General features: G+C 35.2%; 2 protein-coding genes across 4 annotated transcripts in view; both read right to left on the reverse strand.

The window, feature by feature from the left end:
* LOC129004979 (tRNA (uracil-5-)-methyltransferase homolog B-like) overlaps nt 1–17,506 on the reverse strand; it is a 126,835-nt gene extending 109,329 nt beyond the window's left edge. For 2 of the 3 annotated variants that reach the window (XM_054433712.1, XM_054433709.1), the window contains exon 1: nt 17,388–17,499. The gene's annotated coding sequence lies outside the window, so the exon portion shown is untranslated. Of the gene's footprint in view, nt 1–17,387 lie in introns of all 3 variants that reach the window. The other variant, XM_054433710.1, reaches the window with a different exon arrangement.
* Nucleotides 5,495–6,454, reverse strand: LOC129004965 (putative nuclease HARBI1). The gene has a single exon (XM_054433692.1). The coding sequence runs from the start codon at nt 6,452–6,454 to the stop codon at nt 5,495–5,497; it is 960 nt and encodes a 319-aa protein (XP_054289667.1).
* Nucleotides 17,507–17,724: the final 218 nt, after the last annotated feature.

The raw sequence follows: 17,724 nt of genomic DNA on the forward strand, positions 1-17,724 counted from the left end.
TTTAATCAATATATTATTATACTATTCTTTTACCGGCAAAAAAGTGGAGTAGTAGCTGTAAAGGCGAGGGATAAATATTTATTTCATCCTAAGAAATTATCCGATTTACTCGCTGAATATAAATTTTTTAACATTTTCATAGTCCATAATATGTTGTCCATTGCCAAATTTATTGTACGTAAGCGACGTAAGCAACTTATAGTCAATTGTAGCAAGGTGCAACAGCTGTAGTTGCATACAGAACATAAATAATTAATTTTGTCATCACACTATGAGGTTTTTAGCTGTTTTCCAAACGTTAATTTGAGGCTGAAAGCTACATTTTGCTGCCCATGAATATGTCACCACTATATATGTCGTCGTGTGTATATGTCGTCACTTTTTGGCCGAGCAGGTGTTTACATCCCTATAGGGCCGAAAATCAGTTGTTCCTTTATTTACTTAAGACATTAATGTATATTAAGTACACAAGCAGTGCATTGCAATAGACTTGTTTTATTGCGCTGTCTAGCAACTAATTATTTATTCTGCTGATTTCATTAAATATTTCTTCACATAGCCTCAAAGTTTAGTTTTGTTGACTATTAGGCCCGGTTTCCCCAAAATGGCTTAAACTTCGTTTATAATAAACTAGTTTATTTTTAAACTCCGTTTAAAATGTGTGTTCGGTTTCTCCAACATTTTACTGGCTTCGTTTAAGATAAACGGCAATTCAAGCGGTTGGCAATCCTGAATGTGTATTTGTAAGCAATCTTCGGTGGGCTTTGGGCTAGTGTTTCTTAAAACGCTCGCTATGCTACGCTACAACTCAGTAGAGCAGAGAGCAGACGATCAAAGTGTGAATGCAGCTAGAATAACATCATTGTTTAAGGTTATGTTATCAAGTTGGTTTTCTTTTATAACAAGAAGAATTATTATTTTGTAATTATCAAATTCAGAAGGCAAAGCAAATGGCAGCCAACAATAGACCACGGACATCCTGTGCTAACGATATCGTGGCGTCATTCGAGTTCTTGATACGTATTCTAATCTACAAGCCTAGTGTTACAATAGGTTCTGTTTATTTTTTATCATCAGGCGTTAAGTTCTTGTATTAATTTGTTAATTGCTAGTTCTTTATTTTACTTACTATTATCTTAGTTTCTTTTTAAAAATCCAGTATTTATTTCTAAATTTAGTTTAGGAAATTGATCAGTGTTAACTTATTCTAGGCTAGTTAAAAGTTTGTGGATTTTGAACTAGGATGGAAAAGAATAGGGATAGAAGCAAAAATTTTAAAGAATGTGAAATCAGATTACTTTTGGATTTAGTAAAAAGTCATCGGGACATTTTGGAGTGCAAGAAGACTGACCATGTGTCCAATAGGGACAAAGACATTGTATGGGACCGCGTACAAGCTGAATTTAATGAAGCCAGTGGTGTTTATTTCAGAGACTCGAAAGCATTAAAAAACAAGTATGAAAACCTTAAAAAAACCACTAAAAGAAAATTTGCCGATGAGAAACACGATGGGTACTGGAGGTGGACCCCCAATAAAGGTTGAGATAACCGACACCGACTTAAAAGTTAAGGAATTATTAGGGGATCTAGTCGTGTTTGGGGAAGTTCCCAGTTCGACTCTGATGCTAACCCCTTGGACAAAGCATCTGAACAGACCGAAATGGACATTGAACACTTGCCAGTCATGCTGGAGTTAGAAATGCTGAATGAAGATGAAAATGAAAGTTCGATGGAGCAGCATCAGTGTTCTAATGCTGATGTTACCACCAAAAAGGTTTTTGGCGGGCTAGTAGGGATAGGGCTGTCAAAACCTGCATTGCCAATTGTGAAAGATAGGCCTACTGAAGAATATGTTGAGTTTGAAGAGGAAGAAACTGACAAGCCGATGGAGCAGTTTAGGGCTAATATTAAACCCTTTAACATGCGAGATCTTCGCAAGACATCCTCCACGCCATTGGCAGTTCAAAGGTTGGCCTAAGTTGGTAGTTATTGATTATGCGGAGGCCACGATATTAGGAATACCACAATACAGCGCTCTGCGGGGTTAGGATAGGTTAGGTTAATGTAGGTTATTATATATGATAAGCTTATCTGATTACAGTAACTAAATATACCTACTAAAATATAACAATGTACAGCAACCTAACTTAACTTAGCTCCGCAAGCGATCTGCAGTGGCATTATTAAAATCAATTGCTTATTTCACTTGTATTTTAGTACAAAATTTAAGCCACTTAACTCGACTGTAACATAAATTTTATTTCATTTTGAGGTATAGTTCCGCAGAAAAACTGCATTACCATAAACAATATTAGCCTACCATTATCATAAAGAAAAAGTTATTCGTCCGATATAACGTACTTTTTTCATGAGTTGATAAAAAGGTCAAATATTTTGTAAATAGTAGCCTATTTTGTTTGTCATTATCAGGAACTTAACTAATTTGAAAGTACCAACTCTGGATTGTAAGTTAAACAATGGCAAACTTTCCACAATATTACAATTTTTGTCAGTCGCCCAATTATTGTGGAATTAAATTACCGTACCAAAAATATTCAATGTCATAAGGTTAATTTTTCTATTTTTTTTTTTTAGAAAGAAGAAATCCGTATTGGATGCCTCGGTAGCTGGGAAGAAGGTTGAAGCTATCAGTAACGTCAAAAAAGAAGTTCTTGAGCTTCAAAAGACTTTGTACTCAAAACAAATTCAATTTTTGGAAGACGAGCATGAGGCTAAATTAAGGCATTTGGAAGAGGAGCACCAAAAAAAAAATGACACTTTTAAATTTGAAAATCGAAAAACAGGCAACGGAATTGGCTCTTTTAAAAAATAACTAAATTATTCATGTGTTCGATTGTAGAAAAAACAGCATTATGCTTCTTGGTGTTTGGTATTACATTCTGCACCATTATTATTATTATTACTGGTAAAGACAATGTTTTTTTTTTACACTTTTAAATAATTTCAAAATATATTGTACTTTTTATTTCTGAAATGTTCTGTGTGTCATTTGCGTTTTGAGTAAGTAAATCACACAATTCAAAATAGAAGACTTTCATAACTTCATTTGGAAATTGAACAGTTATTACAATGAATAGAGCTTAACAGTGTTATATAATGAATTTAAGTAGGCCTAGGCCTAGATTGAGCCATGTCAGTTGCCAGGACTGAGAAATTTTGTCACGGCTAAGTTGACAGATGGTACAGTTTGGCCAAAACTTCTGTGCGCGCGGATGGGTCTCTACTAGACAAACTAAAACATACAGCTACTGGTTATTGGCAGTGCTGAAGGTAGGGGTGAGTGAGTTAGAATAAGAATGTTTATTGCCATTGACCAAGTTGTACATAGGAATAGGCATTGTCAAATTACATTATAGTTATTTCTCGTTTTCCTAGCCAGCAACGGATGAGAACCTCTTTAGCGTTGGAGTCACTTTTCTCTTGAGGGAACACCATTACCATAACGAGACGATGTATTAGGATTGGCGTTCGTGGCGTAGTTGATAGCGTCTCGGACTGGTGTCCTAGAGGCTTTTTTTTAAAACATTTTGCTTGAATGTGTATACTGCTTAGCTGTAGCCTACATCTTTTGTTAGAATTTGAGGCATTTATAATTTTATTGATGAACAGAACTATTTTTTTTTAATTAATAAACCTTCATTCAATTTTTATCTAAATATCTTTTTTATATTATCACTAAGTTTGGTTGGTTGGGTTAGGTTATGACAGTTTAGTTTTATAATTAAACATTGTAAAATAATTTTATGATTAAAAAGTTTACCTTATAATTAAAAAGTTAGTTTTATAGCTAAAAAACTATAAAATATAGTTTAGATATAAGATATAACATTTTTCTTAAATCGACGTGAGGGGCTCTCCCCACTCGATTCCCCACTCCTTCGCAGAAAAGGTTCTCATCCATTCCGGACCAAGAAAATGAGACGCTAGTGATGAGTGAGTAGCAAGACAGAAATGTTTTTACAAAAGTATCCCCACCAACCCCCTTGCCTGGACCCGAACAGATCTGGAACAGATCTGCACAGAAACTTTGGCCGAACTGTACACTGTGTAGTACGCTGAATGCCTGGATAGAAGTTTCTAGAAGGCTGACCAAAAACTTTATAAAAGGGACAGAAACGGAAAGTTAGGCCTCATTTTCCATCAACCTATTGCGCCATTTAAGATGTTCTACAGTTAAGTTTTGTACAAAAAGAAGAATGCATAGGATGGCGGTCCAAGGCCCAGTGCTCCTACCTTGACCTACTGCTACGAGAATGTGAACTTCTAGACCTAGCCTACTACAAGGGTTCAACACTGACAATGTCGTGCAACCTCCAAGCGTCATCCGGGACCTAATCTAACCTCTGCTGATGTGCCAACTTAACTGCTGCGTCCCACCGTTAGCTACTGAGGCTACAATGCTTCTACCCTCCAAATTTCAGTACTCAGGTGCTATCTACTTATTTAATTAACCTCATGAATATTTCAAAACAACTCCATGAACTGAGCTTTTACCAAAATAGGCTAATTAAAATCCAGCTTGGCCAAATAATTTAATATTTCGATCTAGCGTTACATCAATAGACTGTATAAAACAATTTGACTTTAATTCTGGACTTTAAATTTTAACCGTTACGAGCCTACCGACTTTCAAATGATTCTATGCCCGTAATAAAAATTGTTGTACTTTACATGTACAATCTATTGATTCATTTGTGATGATGTGTATTTTAGGATAATGTTTAGGGTCAGCTAAATCTTTGACCCATAGACATTCTTGTTAATTTTTGGCTTTACACCAGTTTTTAACAATTATGCCGCATAGGCCATAGATATCTACCTTATTCAATCTAATTTTATTCCGATTCAGAATCGCCCTTGCAATATTTAGTTATAAGTAAATGTCCCCTTGTGATTCAAATTGATGACTAGGGTCTTGTATCATTATCTGTGCAATAATTAAATAATTTAGGTTGCTAAACACTATCACAACATTTTATGACTTGTAATAATTATTTCTGTGATTTATAACATTTGTTGTGACCTATAGCTGATTTATTCCTCTCTATTATGGTGTATACTTTTGTATAAATTGTGATTGCATGATTAAGTTCATTATTTAATAAATTTCAGTTATTATTATGATGTGTTATTTAATCTTACAGCCGTCAAACCTCAACATAGTGCAGTAGTATTTGATTAATTATTATTAATCTTTAATTTTGATTAGCCTAATGATTAAAGGTTCACGCTTGGATTTGGTTAGTCAGCAGTGTTTCAACTTAAAAATACAATATAGGCTGCATCCTAAAATCTACAAATTGGATTTTATACAACTCAAAGGTAGGGATTTTTTTTTGTCTAGTTGGTTACCAAGATACAACACAACCTAACACGGCCTACTGGCCTATAAATGGCCAACAAATTGAAAATATTTGAACACAAAAAATAAACATTTAATAAATGGATTTCACAAAAAAACATTGATACTGGCTTATTTACAGCAAACTTCTAAAATATCTGTTAATTTGTTCCTTACAATATTGTTCTGATCTGGGAAATTTCTTGGGGTTTGTTGGCCAACTCTGCCTACTTGAGGAGTTAGTGTTTCTAAGGCCGCAATTGCTGCCTCTACTTCGTCATTCACAGGGGGGACAGCTTCGTTTTCAGAAATACAGACATTGTGCAAAACAGCTGCAGCAACAATTATGCTTTCAACCCTTTCTTCCTTCACTCGAATCCCTAGGGAAAGAACAGGGAAACGCCATTTCCATACTCCGAAGCATCGTTCGATGGGATTTCTGGTTCTGATTTGGGATTCTTGGAATAATTGCTCTTCTGGAGTTGTAACACTGTCCAGAGGGGTGATCATGTAGTTCATACACCCGTATCCAGCATCTCCCACCAAAACTCCATTTCCAAACTCATTGCTTTCGAAATCCCGCTTTACTTTTGATGAATTGAAAATATGTGCATCATGTGTGTTGCCAGGCCAGCGAGCAACGATGTTCCTGAACATCAGAGTGGAGTCACAAATTGCTTGTACGTTTTTAGTAAACACGCCTTTTCTGTTGCGGTAGACTTCAGCTTGAGGGCCTCCAGGCGAATGAATCTTGACATGTGTGCAATCGATTGCACCAACACAGTTAGGGAACCGCGCCTTACTGTAAAACCCGCTTTTCACTCTTTTGATATCTTCTTTAGTCGTAGCCATTTTGATGAATTGAGGGCATAAACATGCGATTGCAACTGACACTTCATTTATAATTTTACTAACAGTTGACTTGTGTAGCCCACTCAACTCACCTATGTTGATAAAGAAGCTGTCAGAAGCATAGAACCTTAAAGTGCAGAGAAACTTTTCTTCTGGAGTCACAGCGCGGTTTTTGTCGGTCCTAGTAGTCAACCTCTCTCTGATCAGGCTCAAAACTATGCTCGCTGTTTCCTTCCGCATCCTGAATCTTTCAAAAAACTCCGATTCGTTCCATTTATGAAAATGGTCAATTCTCTCTCTGATTGTTGTAGGCCCTCTTGTTCGGGGTATTATAGTTTCAAAATCTCCATCATCTACTTCCTCAAAAATGGCAATCAACTCTTCCATTTCAGTTTACCCAGATATAGGGGAAAATACTGTAATTAGTAACTTAGCCTAACTTGAAAAAAAATTAAATGTACAAATAAAAGAACTTAATAAACACAATAAATTAAAATACAAATAAAACTTAACTTAATTAGGCCTTCACAATATAAGTTAGCCCTAAGCAAAGCCTATTTTCCTCTGAATGAATTTATAGTAGTTGATTCAACTATTACTGTTTTAACACCTACTATTTGTTTTGGAATTATTTGAGGTTATGTTATTGTTGTAATTTTAATTTGAACTCAGTTTATTTTATCCCCAGTAGTTAAACCAAGTTGAGAGGTGGTTTAGTTTAAACTTAGATTAATACCTAGTTTAAATTTGGAGAAACCCAAATCAAAGTTAAACTAAGTTTAAATCGCCGTTTAACTTAAAACTAGGTTTAAATGAGTTGGGGAAACCGGGCCTAAGTGTGCATTTATTGTATACATTTTCTCAATTAGCCTATGTATTCGACTTCGTATCGGTATCGAACTTAAAAATCATCTCGAGCTAGCAAAACTTTGTGTTCGGCCTTAGGTACGAAAGTTACTAACTGTATTACTACAAAGAATAAGAATTGTTGAAAAAGTATCACACAACTTGAGTCAGGCTTTTAGTACGACGCGACGGCCTCAACCGAAGCAATATGAAGCAATATGACCGAAGAAATATGACAGTAAAACACTGTCATATTTGTATGTTCAAGTCCCAGGTTTTAAACGTTTTGCGTATAGGGCTGTTGATTTTTTACACTATTACGTAGACAATAGACAATAGACAAAATCTTTATTGAAATATTCCTAGGGAACATTCATGCGTCAGGTACATAAAATGTACAGTATGTACGTAAAGTATTACAGTAATTTGCAATTACAATTAGAATTTTTTTCTTCTTTTTTTCATGGTAGCTTATTGTTTAAGAATTCATCCTCAGAGTAGAACGGCCGGTGCCATGTTGTCAGGTGCTTCTTGAGCAGATTGGGTTGTTCTCTCTTGAGGTGCTCTGGTAGGTTGTTAAAGTACAGAGCACCTTTGTAGGATGGTTTCTTCTCCTACAGACTCAGATGGTGTTGTGGGAGGGAAAAATTGGCGGCATGTCGTGTGTTGTGCTGGTGTATGTCTCTGTGTCTTGGCTGGGCTGTTTTAGTGGTGTGGATAATGACTTCTCTTATGTAGAGTGAAATTGATGTGAGAATTTTAAGGTTCTTAAAGGCTTCTCGGCAACTGTCTCTGTAGTTCAGGTCGGCAAGGCATCTAATTGCTCTTTTTTGCTTTAGGAGTACTCTTTCCATGTTGCCTTTTGATGTTCCACCCCAAGTCGCAATGCCATATCTGAGGTGGGACTCGAATAGAGCAAAATATGCAACTTTGGCTACTTCTGGGCTGCAAGCTTGCTTGATCCTACGTATAACGTAGAGACTTGAACTTAGCTTTTTGCAGAGCTGGTCTATGTGGGGTTTCCATGATAGCTTGGAGTCAATTATGATGCCTAGGTATTTTGTGTTTGTAGTCCCGGTATTGTAATGTCTGTGTTGTTGCGTTTAGTGGTGAAAGTCATTTGAACGGTTTTGCTTTCGTTTAGAACTAGGTCGTTGGAGGTACAGTATTGCTTTGTTCTCTGGAGTTGTGTGTTGGTTTTCTCTTCCAGATTTTCCATTGTTTTGTCCGCAAATGTGAGAACCGTGTCATATGCGTACATGGTGGTGTGTCCATCTTCCCCAATCCAACTAGGTAGGTCATTCGTGAGAAGGAGGAAGAGGACTGGGCCAAGTACTGATCCTTGGGGTACTCCTCTTTGCACGTCTACAGCATTGGATTGGGCCTTATACTTTGTGTTGTTCTTTATGTAGGCTATTTCCACAAGCTGTTTCCGGTTACTAATGTAGCTTTTAAACCATTCTGCTGCTCTTCCTCTCACACCTAGTGTTTCCAGCTTGAGTAGAAGAAGTTCGTGGTTTAGGCAGTCGAAAGCTTTACTAAAATCTAGGAAGAGGCTTGTTGAAGTGCTGCCTTCTTCTAGTTGGTCTAGTATGTGCTCCGTCAGTTGTATTAAGGCTGTGGCTGTCGATCTGCCTTTGATAAATCCATGCTGTTGACTATTGAGAAGGTTGTGTTCTTGAAGATGGTTTAGGAGTTGGGCTAGTACTATCTTTTCGATTATTTTTGAAAACGTTGATATTAGGGAGATTGGCCTGTAGCTGTTTCTTTCTATCGTTGGTCCATTTTTGTATTTTGGGTAGACTTTAGCTATTTTTAATTTATCTGGGAATTTTCCTTGTGAGAGTGATTTATTTATGAGGTCTGTCAGGGGTATTATTATTTCATTTTTACAGTTTTTTAGAAGTTTAGCTGATACCTCATCAGTTCCGGATGAATTTTTCATCTTTAGAGATTGAATGGCCTTTTGCACTTCTTCTTGTGTGACCCGTCTGAACTGGAGTGTGTGATGTGTTGCTGGTAAGTGGTCTGTTTAAGGCATTGGTTCAAGAGTTATTGTTATTTTGGAGTGTTCGGTCGGCTATTGATGAGAAAAAATCATTAAAACAGTTTCAAACTTCTATTGGGTCGTCTATTGTTTTATTGTTGACTTGAAGATGGATTTGGTTTTCAGTATTTGATCTCGCTTCCCTTTCTCGGTTTATTGTTTGCCACAGTGCTTTAGACTTGTTTTCAGCCTGGTTTATGTGGGCTGTGTTGTTTTCTTTCCGAAGCATTTTCAAATGCTGGTCGTACTCCTTTTTTTTAATAGTTGTTCTGGCTTTGGGGTCAGTCCATATCAAATCAACACACTTTCAACATATTATTTACCTTGCCATCTTAGATTTTGATGAAATTTGGTACATAGGTTACCTTTATGAAAACTTAAAAAAATACCAAATTTCAGATCAATATCTCAAACAGTTTCCAAAATACGGCCATTTAAAGTTTTCAAAAAACGGTCAAAATCGCGCTGCGGTAAAACTTCTAAATAGTCATAACTTGTCTCCTGTAAAGGTGTAATTTTTTAGCTCTTTTTATGCCCTTTCTAATGATATACAACACATAAAGGGTTATGACAACAAAATTTTTTTCAAATTCAAAAATAAATTTTTAAAATCAAATATTTTGAAAAACGTATATTTGATTATTTTCTAAAAAATATATAAAGTTGTTCATTTATCAGTAATGTGTACACCAAGTTTGGTTATGGGATTGCAATGGGTTCATGGTTAAAATAATTCAAAACCTACGGTGGTTTGTCTAGTTTTAAGTATTTTGGTTGGTAGTCACCTATATACAAGCATGTTATATGTAATCTATCTATATCTATAAAAGAGGAGAACTAAGTATGTATGTACCTTATGCACTCAGAAACCGCTCGACAGATTGTAATGAAAATTTCAGGCATTATTAAGCATTATTCAAGGATGGTTTGTGTGAAGTTTGGTGCAGATCTATCAAAACGGCTCCGCCCGAGAGGGTTTTAAGTGGGCCAATGTCAGACTTTTTGAACTACAATGTTTACAAATAAATATAAAAAGCTGTTACCCGGCATCTGTTTTGTAGGTTTGAATAATCACAACATACCGTATTAGTCATGATTTGAAATAGTGCCACAATGTTTCCGTAGAGTAAATATGTTAAATGTGTACATGTTAGATAATATGTTAAATATTTTAAATAGTTTATTGTGTAAAATATGTTAAATCTATTTTATATGGCCTGTTAATACATAACCAAAACCTTACTATCCGTAATCAGATGTTTTATCTTTACTTTGAAATGCTCGTTTTAAATATTTTAGAATATCTCAGGAACAGAACCTGTACATCTTAACATCTGCTCTTCGAACTGTCCAATTTAAGTTTTTACAGCTGACTTCAATTGATATATTTTGGCTACATTCTTTCAAAATGTAAACATGTAAAATTTGGAAGCCCATGGGGCTTAGCCCAAGAGAAATATGAAAATCAAATTATATAGTATTGCATTTCCATCAATTTGTGAGCTATGATTCAATTTTTAAGTCACCAGCTCATTAGGAAGTTAGTTTGAAATTGATATCAAAATTTGTACCGGACAATAAAGCGAACTAATGAAAACAAGCCTATAGGGGTAGCCCAAGAAAAATATGAAAATTAAATGATATAATATTGCATTGGCATCCATTTGTGAGCTATGTTTCAAGTTTCAAATCTCTAGCTCAACGGGAAGTTAGTTTAAAATTGATTGCAAAATTTGTACCGGACACGAAAGCGAGCTAATACTGTAAAAACAAGCCCATAAGACGTGGCCCAAGAAAAATATGAAAATTAAATAATATAATATTGCGTTGTCATCCATTTGTGACCTATGTTTCAAGTCACTAGCTCATCAGGAAGTTCGGTTAAGATTGATTGCAAAATTTGTACCGGACAAGAAAGCGAGCTAATAAAAACGTTTTAAAATTAGACAAACCACCGTTGGTTTTGAATTATTTTAACCATGAACCCATTGCAATCCCATGACCAAACTTGGTGTACACATTACTGATAACATGAACAACTTTGTATATTTTTTTTAAAATAATCAAAAATGTGTTTTTCAAAATATTTTATTTTAAAAATATATTTTTGAATTTGAAAAATATTTTGTTGTCATAACCTATTATGTGTTGTGTATCGTTAGAAAGGGCATGAAAATAGCTAAAAAATGACACCTTTCCCATGTTTCTAACTTAAACAGGAGACGAGTTATGACTATTTAGAAGTTTTACCGCAGCGCGATTTTGACAGTTTTTTGAAAACTTTAAATGGCCGTATTTTGGAAACCGTTTGAGATATTGAGTTGAAAATTTGTATTTTTTTAAGTCTTCATAAAGGTAACCTCTGTACCAAATTTCATCAAAATCTAAGATGGTGAGGTAAAATAGGTGTGTTGATTTGACATGGACTGACCCTTTGTCTTCCATAAGTCCGGTTGTTTGCTCCTTTTCTAAGGCCTTTATATATTCATTTTTAAGTCTAGCTGATTCTTGATTCCAACACTGTCTCCTTTTATGTTGTTTAACTCTTGATGTTTTAACAGGGCAGGCGTGGTTTAGTGTTGTCTGGATGATGTTGCTGAAATTGTTGTAGGCTTCATCTACGTCATGAGTTTGTATTATAGCATAGACAAAAAGAATTAAATATAGACCGTCAGCTGTGCTGCGGTTACCATAGGTTCTGGCGCACACCGCTTGGAGCACCACCGTAGTTACGGCGTATGCGCTACGTAAACTGCAGCGGTGTGCGCCGGAACCTATGGTAACCATGGCAACCGCAGCACGGCTGACAGTCTATATTTCATTCTTTTTGTCTATGATTATAGATTCCCAGTCTTGTTCTTGTAGTTGTGTCTTAAAGTTATCTATTGTTGTTCTGTTGAAGATTCGTTTATTTTCTTTGATGTTGTTGATGATCGGTTTTCTAGTGATGATTTTTGCGATTTGTGCGGTATGGTCAGATAGTCCTGATGTTATAACTGAGGTTTCTATTTGTTGATTATCAATGTTTGAGCATATCCAGTCTATTGATGTTTCTGAGTCACTTGTAATTCGAGTAGGAGGTAGCCTCAGTCTTGAGATATTGAAGGAGGTTAGGAGTTCTTCAATTTTTTCGTTTTCATTGTCATCAACTAGGTTGTTTACATTGATGTCTCCCATTATTAATATTTGCTTATCCGTAGTGAGCAAGTTGTACTTCGTACATCCAGATTTTAAACTTTCTTTTCTGATAAATCTGTTGTTACTACTTTAAATAGTATTTAATTAAATAATAATGGTTGGCTATTAATAAAAGCCACTTTAATGTTTATTTACTTAACTATCTTGCAAATGTTTATTTTAATATTTTGTAAATTAAAGAGTGTCGAACAATTTGATGTAGGAATGTATAAAACGTTATCATTTATTTGACTTCAAACTTAGCATGTGATTTGTTTACGTTGTTTTAGGTGAGTAAGTTGTTTAATTAAGATTTTGTATATTACTGTAAATAATTTTATTGCAACCAACTTCAATGTAAATACGTAGTATAAGCAAGATAGTTCATTATTTTAAACTCTTTAGAATATCATTCAAGTGTATAATGTACTTTTACACTTTTTTTTCTTTCTACGATAACATTTTGAAATGCATGTACCCGTAGTTGAATATGCTAAGTTATATTTTAAAAACTTACCAATTAATACATATTTAGAATTTAATAGCGAAAACACAGCAAAGATAACAATTTCCTGGCCCTAGACTATGTTTCAACCATTCAATTTACATTTTGAATTATTTAAATTATAAAACTAGGTACCGTATAAGTAGTGCTCCGTATGTCCATGGTAATCACTTACCCTACTTATTAAAGGTCACTGTCTGCATCAAATCATTAAGTATTTATTTATACCTCTCAGCTATTTTAACGTTGCACCTATAAAGCTATTAGACCTAATGTTACACTGTCCCTGTGGGAAACGGAGCTGTTCTAACAATTAGCTTTACGAGAACACGTTTATAAATATTAATTTCATATTTGGTATCTTTGGAAAGCTTAATTTCATTCTGCATTTAACGGAATAGGTTTTAAATAAAGGTCTTGATAATTATTGGAACGACAATTGAAACCTAAACTTGTACTATGTTCAGCGGCTGGCAGCGGAGTAGTGAGCGTAGCGCAGCGCTGTCGCGACCTGTCGTGTACTCTGTGAACTACGTCCAGTGGGGACACGCTCGCTAAATGGGGACACGGATTACGCGCAACACAGATATAACTGTGTTTACCTATATTACTTCTCTGTGGTTACATTGAAGCCCATAATTTTCCAAACAAAATGATACATAAAACAGTATACTTTAGGCCTACATTGTTTTTTCTAAGATACATTTTAATAAAACCCTGCGATTGCGCAATAACTTAAATGGGCGAACATTAAGACCAAAACTAGACACTTGGAGGGTTAAGAAGCTGTACCCAACTGGGCTAGGCCTATGCTAATATCAATTGAAACTATCGAGGTAATTCTGAGCAATTACTTGGTCAACCCCAATTTTTTTCATACTTTACTACGGTCATCAGGAGGTTCTCAGAAAGCAAGAAACATATAATTCAAGGCCCGCAAGGCCATATTACAGGTTGCCGAGCGATAAGAAGGTTCAAAGTTTAAGCGATAACAGTGGCTTGCGGGAGGCGCGCGGAAGGCCAGTTGTGACAGTACCGTTATGGCTATGGCTAGTGGTTCCTCCGACAATCCTCCCGGCGATTACTGAGTTAATTAATAACCTAACTTAACCTAACCTAACCTAACTTATTATGTTTTTTTAGTCTCAAATACATCTCTAAGGCCAATTGTAACAGTACCGTTACGTTACGTTAGGTTACGTTAGGTTAGGTTAATTAACCCTTTGAGTGCCAACGTCCGGGGAACCGGACGTTTTTAAAACGAGCCAAAAGTGCCAACGTCCGGCCGACCGGACGTTTTTAGAACGAGCCAAAAGTGCCAACGTCCGGTTGACCGGACGTTTCGTAATGATCGAACAGCTGTCATAACAACCGAATAAATACTCGGATTCTTTTAACCCATATATTAACATTGAGTCGAAAGTTGCTAGATGCGATACATCGATTTTCGTTGGTCGAAATATCGAAAATTCGATTTTTACGAAATTTTAACCTAAAAATCGCCAGATCGCGCTCGGCATTTTTAGCGCGACCTTCGGGAAAAATCATCGGCATTTTTTGAGCGTTACTTTTATTTCTCGCCTGGCACTCTAAGGGTTAACCCTAGCAGTGGCCAACCGTCGCCTGGTGACGGTATGACATTGATGCTTAGAATGGCCAATGTCGTCTGGTGACGGTATGGGCCGAAATTTTTTTAACGGTAAAAAAACACTTACAATCAACTCAGATGAGAATAATATATATACCATTCGAAAGATCACATTCTGAACTTTCATTTGATTACATAAACAAACCCTGTAGCAGGTATATAACAATGTCACGACGATTAGAAATCAAATGAAATTTTGGCGCGGTACGACTTTTGCAGCCGACACTTGGGAACTGGCAAAACACGTCTTGTTTGGCATTACCCTGCTCGGGTAATTTTCGTCTTGGGATTTTGCGGGTGGTACCACTGGATAGCCATTGATTTTATCTTCATTGTGGTAGTGATATTTATAACTAAATATTGATTGCACAATCGGTACGACTTTATGAAAACAGCTGTTTTCGAAATTTCTAACAAATGGCCAACAGTCGTCTGGTGACAGTATGGAAAATACGAATTATATACAGTGAAAGTTATTATTACTAGTCATATAGTATATCATTTTGAAGAGGAAGAAATTTAGATTCAGAGAGTGGCAGCCCTGCACTCAGGGTTATTTCTGTATGCTCGCATGTAGACGACAAGTGAGTCATTAGTGACTGCTTGCTACAGTCTGTCAGCTGTCTTGTATTGCCATTGTTTGTTTGTGTTGTTGCCGGTAATAGTTTTATCCGCGATTTATTACTAAATATGTTATTAGTTCGTAGTGTTAGTGTTAGTGAAGTGTTGTGTGTGTGTATAACAGTAATCTTCATGCATAAATATTACTGAATTGTGTGAAATAGTGTTCATAAAAGGTTGTATTTTGTTAGCATCATGTCCTAAAATGACGATTCTGACATTCAGAGATTGTTGTACCTATATAATGATATACCCAAGGTGTTATACATTTTTATAAAGGTAAATGAATACACTACAACATGTTTATAATGGTTTGGGGTTAAAAAATTTTGTAAAAAAGTTATAGCCTATACTAAATAGGCCTACTACTGTATTTTGTTAGCATCATGTTCAAATATGACGATTCTGACATTCAGAGGTGCTATATATGCTATATAATGATTTACCCAAGGTGTTATACATTTTTATAAAGGTAAATGAATACACTACAACATGTTTATATTGGTTTGGGTGTAAAAAATTTGGTAAAAAAATTATATAGGCTACTAAATACTGTACACTCCATTTTCTCGAAATGCGCAAAAAATTCAAAACGTTTTAAAATTGATACATAATCATAGGTGAAAATAACTTTTTACCATCATACTTATGACTTTTTTGGATTCCTTACTTCATTATCTTTACAAATATGTAGGCTACATATCATCAGCCTACATAATGTTTCACAACACAAGCAAACACTGTAGGCTATAGTTTACACTTATTTGCGGTTTTGCGGTTATTGTATTATTATGTCCCTATTACGTACCTACAAAAAAAATATTTCTAACATGTTATACATTTTTATGTAGGTAATTGAATACACTACAAGATTATTATGTTGGTTTGAAGTAAACAAATTTGGTACAAAAGTTGTATACTAAGTACTGTGAATTTTTTTCTCGAGAAATCGCTAAAATATAAAAACATTATTTTATATACGTATGTTTATAGGTAAAAAATTATTTTTACCATAAACTTTATGACTTTTTTTTATTCCTTACTTCATTAGCTTTACAAACATGTATATATCATTATTAGTATACACATATATTATAGAACTTTTTACAACATAAACTAACACTGCACGGCTTTCAATTTTTTCGATTCTCCGTTTGTCATTATATTTCGCCCCAAAAACTTATAAAAAAAAATATTTTCCTAACATGTTATATATTTCTATGTAGGGAATTAGATTGTCTACAAAATGTATATAATGAATTTCCCATAAAAAAATCCGTAGAAAAAAAATGCAGAGGCCGCTTTTGAAACTTCAAAAAAAGATTCAATTTTTTTTTTTTTTTTTCACTTTACCGATAAAATACACTGTCTAAATCATTATGATATTACTATTTCTAGATTCTCCTGTTCTTTCCGAACAAAATGAGTATGAGGTTGGCTAGGTTTACTTGTACGGTTGAATTTTTACGAATTTTCAAAAAATGGTCTGCAAAATCGCCAAAATGGGTTGGCCATTCCCCACTTCTAACATTGGCCACTGCTAGGGTTAATAACCTAACTTAACCTAACCTAACCTAACTTAACCTTGCGGGGCTTAAATTATATGTTTCTTGCTTTCTGAGAACCTCCTGATGACCGTAGTAAAATATGAAAAAAATTGGGGTTGACCAAGTAATTGCTCAGAATTACCACTATCGATTCAATTAGTAAACCATCATTAGTTTTTTTTTCACTAGGCCAAGGCTATCAGCAAGTTTTGTTGGTTAGGTTAGGTTATGAGTTTCATTTCATAATAGATTTTATAACTTAGGTGGGTACAGTATCTTAACTGGGCTATGCTTAACGATTCGATTAGTAACTTAAACCTTCATGCGATTTTTTCACCATCAGCAAGTTTGGTTGGTTAGGTTAGGTAATGATAGTTTAATTTGATAATATATTTAAAAATATCGATTATTAATCAATATTTTCAATTCGATAGTTTCAATCGATATTAGCATAGCCCAGTTAAGAAACTGTACTCACTTAGGCTAGTTAAAATAGCCTATTGATTATTAATTGATAGTTTCAATCGGTAAGTTATTAGCTTAGCCCAGTTAAGAAACTGTACACCCAATTCAAGTAGGCTTTTAGCATAGGCCTAGACTGTATTGAAATTAGATATTGGGCCTAGGCTTGGTTAGGCTTATTATTAATATTAATTTTTCAATGTATTATAGGCCTAAATTACAATCCTTGTAGTTCAACCTTAGGGGGGATAAGGAGTCTCAATTATCAAGTTTGAATTACTTTGGGAATGTTGTCTGATCACAATGTTTTTTCAACTTACCTTAGGCAAGAACCGGCATTTAAATTAGTAAGATTATATAGTACCCTCTCTCTCCTCAGTCTCTCTCTCTCACTTTAATTTTCAAAGAACGAAAAAACAAAATGGACGTCTGTTCCTGCTGCTGGTCTGTGTCTGTGCCATCCTTTTTCCTCCGATCCTCCCTGCCGCGAGCCTTTCAAGACCGGAAAATGCCGCGCTTCTGCGCATGCGCTAGTAACTGGTGGCGTAGCAGCAGCTATTTCAGAAAGTCACGGTCACTAACCACTAACTAGCGTCGTTGTCGTAGTATTTATCTTGACTGCACTGCAACTGCAACTATAGTTCCTCATAATTATTA

The sequence above is a fragment of the Macrosteles quadrilineatus genome, unplaced genomic scaffold (assembly GCF_028750875.1).
Source record: "Macrosteles quadrilineatus isolate MER2022 unplaced genomic scaffold, UCM_ALF_1.0 Scaffold_13__1_contigs__length_4303367, whole genome shotgun sequence".
NCBI lineage: Eukaryota > Metazoa > Arthropoda > Insecta > Hemiptera > Cicadellidae > Macrosteles > Macrosteles quadrilineatus.

Coding starts and splice junctions, on each gene's coding strand:
- LOC129004965 (XM_054433692.1), bottom strand. CDS start 6,454: ATGCGGAAGGAAACAGCGAGCATAGTTTTGAGCCTGATCAGAGAGAGG.